This window comes from Pundamilia nyererei, unplaced genomic scaffold (assembly GCF_000239375.1).
Source record: "Pundamilia nyererei isolate P.nyererei 1_Seehausen unplaced genomic scaffold, PunNye1.0 scaffold00228, whole genome shotgun sequence".
Classification (NCBI taxonomy): Eukaryota; Metazoa; Chordata; class Actinopteri; order Cichliformes; family Cichlidae; genus Pundamilia; species Pundamilia nyererei.
This window is the reverse complement of record NW_005187629.1, coordinates 902,462-904,152: the sequence shown is the minus strand read 5'-3', so window position 1 is coordinate 904,152 and position 1,691 is coordinate 902,462. Positions and strand designations below refer to the sequence as shown.

Sequence of the window (1,691 nt, the reverse complement as noted above, 5' to 3'; positions counted from 1 at the left end):
GAGTCTCGTTTGCGAACAACACGTCTCCAACAACACACTCATGAACAAATAATTTCATTATTTGGGTAGCCAAGTAATAATGTCACTACTCGTTACATAGAAAGATATTATTATAAACATTAGCCGCACCTACTATTAAGCTTAATAAGCTAGCGGTGATCGCATTAGCATCTCTTATCAACAACTAACCCTGAAGGTATGCAAAATTCAATTTTGCTCATTCGGCTAGTAAAAGAACTGACATTAAGTAGACAGATCACAATCATCACAGTGCTATAAACAGTTTAAATGAACTATTTAACATTGTCATGATGTGTAAAAAAAATTTAAAACAAATGAGCTTGTGCCTCTTCTGCAGTTTCAGGGACAAATCCGCTGAGCTATCCTGTCATCAGATTGGAACTATCCTAATAAGACGGCAGTGCCCCCACACTGACATTGTTCCTGTAGTCAGACTTTTCTTCCCCATAACATCTCTCTCTCTCACACATAAACTCTATTACTTGCACACTACACACAGACTACTCACACTGCAGCAAGCGAACTGTCTTTCCTGGGTTTTCTCTTTTTGTGAGCATCACTGAAGTCCAGAGCAGCTTTGTCCAGTCCCAGCAGCTCACTGATTCGGTCATGGCCATAAAACTCCCCATATTTATCCATCACCTGAGAAAGAGCAGGACTTCTTAAACAGATGCTTTCCACGTTTTCATTTCCCAAAACAGTATTCTATCTAGAAAACCTTAAACTACACAGGGAAAGATCACACCAATGTGGCAGGACTGTAGTTTAAGAGAATGAGCTACCCAGTACAACCAGTGTCCTCAAAGACAGTTGTACAAGTTCAATTTGGAATTTAGGAAAACATTTTTAAAATATTTTTATCCAGTAAAACAAAACAAAACAAAACTTACCTTTCTCTTCACAAATTTATCCCAGTAGTTATTGGGGAAAGATCTGAAAGTCAAAGGACAAAGTTATTGATGGGTCTGTCTGGCACAGACCCACTGCTGGAACGAGACAATTCTACTACAAAAGCAAAATCAAGACGCAAGTCACCAAAGTTCTTTGTGTTACTCGTGCACGAGGGAGGCCCGACTGAAGTCGAGTGTTGTTCTGCCCACTTGACCTCCGTCGGCCTCTCAGCCAGGTTCCCTGTAGTGCTCCTTTTATTGTGGTTACATCAATATGCATAGGTTCATTAACAAATGACATCTTACATAGGCATGCATGTGAACAAAGAGTACCAGTCTGTGCATAGTGTGTGTGTGTGTTCCTGTGAAGACTCCCCAAGCTGGTGCTAGGAGCGCTGTGGTCCACCTAAACAAAGGGCTCTTATACTTAACCAGACACAGAGTAGGTGTCCTCCTATACCATAAATCACTAAGAGAAGGTGTGACCTCTCTCATGACCTTAAGATGTGTGTGTATGCCAGAACACTCTGAAAGGCACACAGAGTCGTTACAGACTACTAAGGATCAAACCTCTATCAATCTACAAACAATTTTATACTTCTAAGAATATATTGTTATATATTTCTAAGCATAAATGACAATCCACAATATAAACCTAACAGTTACTCTCTCTTTCGCATTTACTCTCAGTTCTTTCTTCACCACAACAGACCGGTACAGCATCCGCATCACTGGAGCCGCAGCACCAACCCATCTGTCGATCTCCTGCTCCCCTCTCCC

At 41.0% G+C, this 1,691-nt stretch overlaps 1 protein-coding gene across 1 annotated transcript in view; it reads right to left on the bottom strand.

Moving 5' to 3' along the window:
• Positions 1-529: 529 nt before the first annotated feature.
• The window catches only part of ryr2a (ryanodine receptor 2a (cardiac)), a gene marked incomplete at its 3' end in the record, with an annotated part of 131,382 nt that continues 130,220 nt past the window's right edge, over positions 530-1,691 (bottom strand). Inside the window, exon 88 of the mRNA XM_013914831.1 lies at positions 530-663. Coding sequence (XP_013770285.1) covers positions 530-663 — 134 coding nt within the window. The remainder of the gene's footprint in view (positions 664-1,691) is intronic.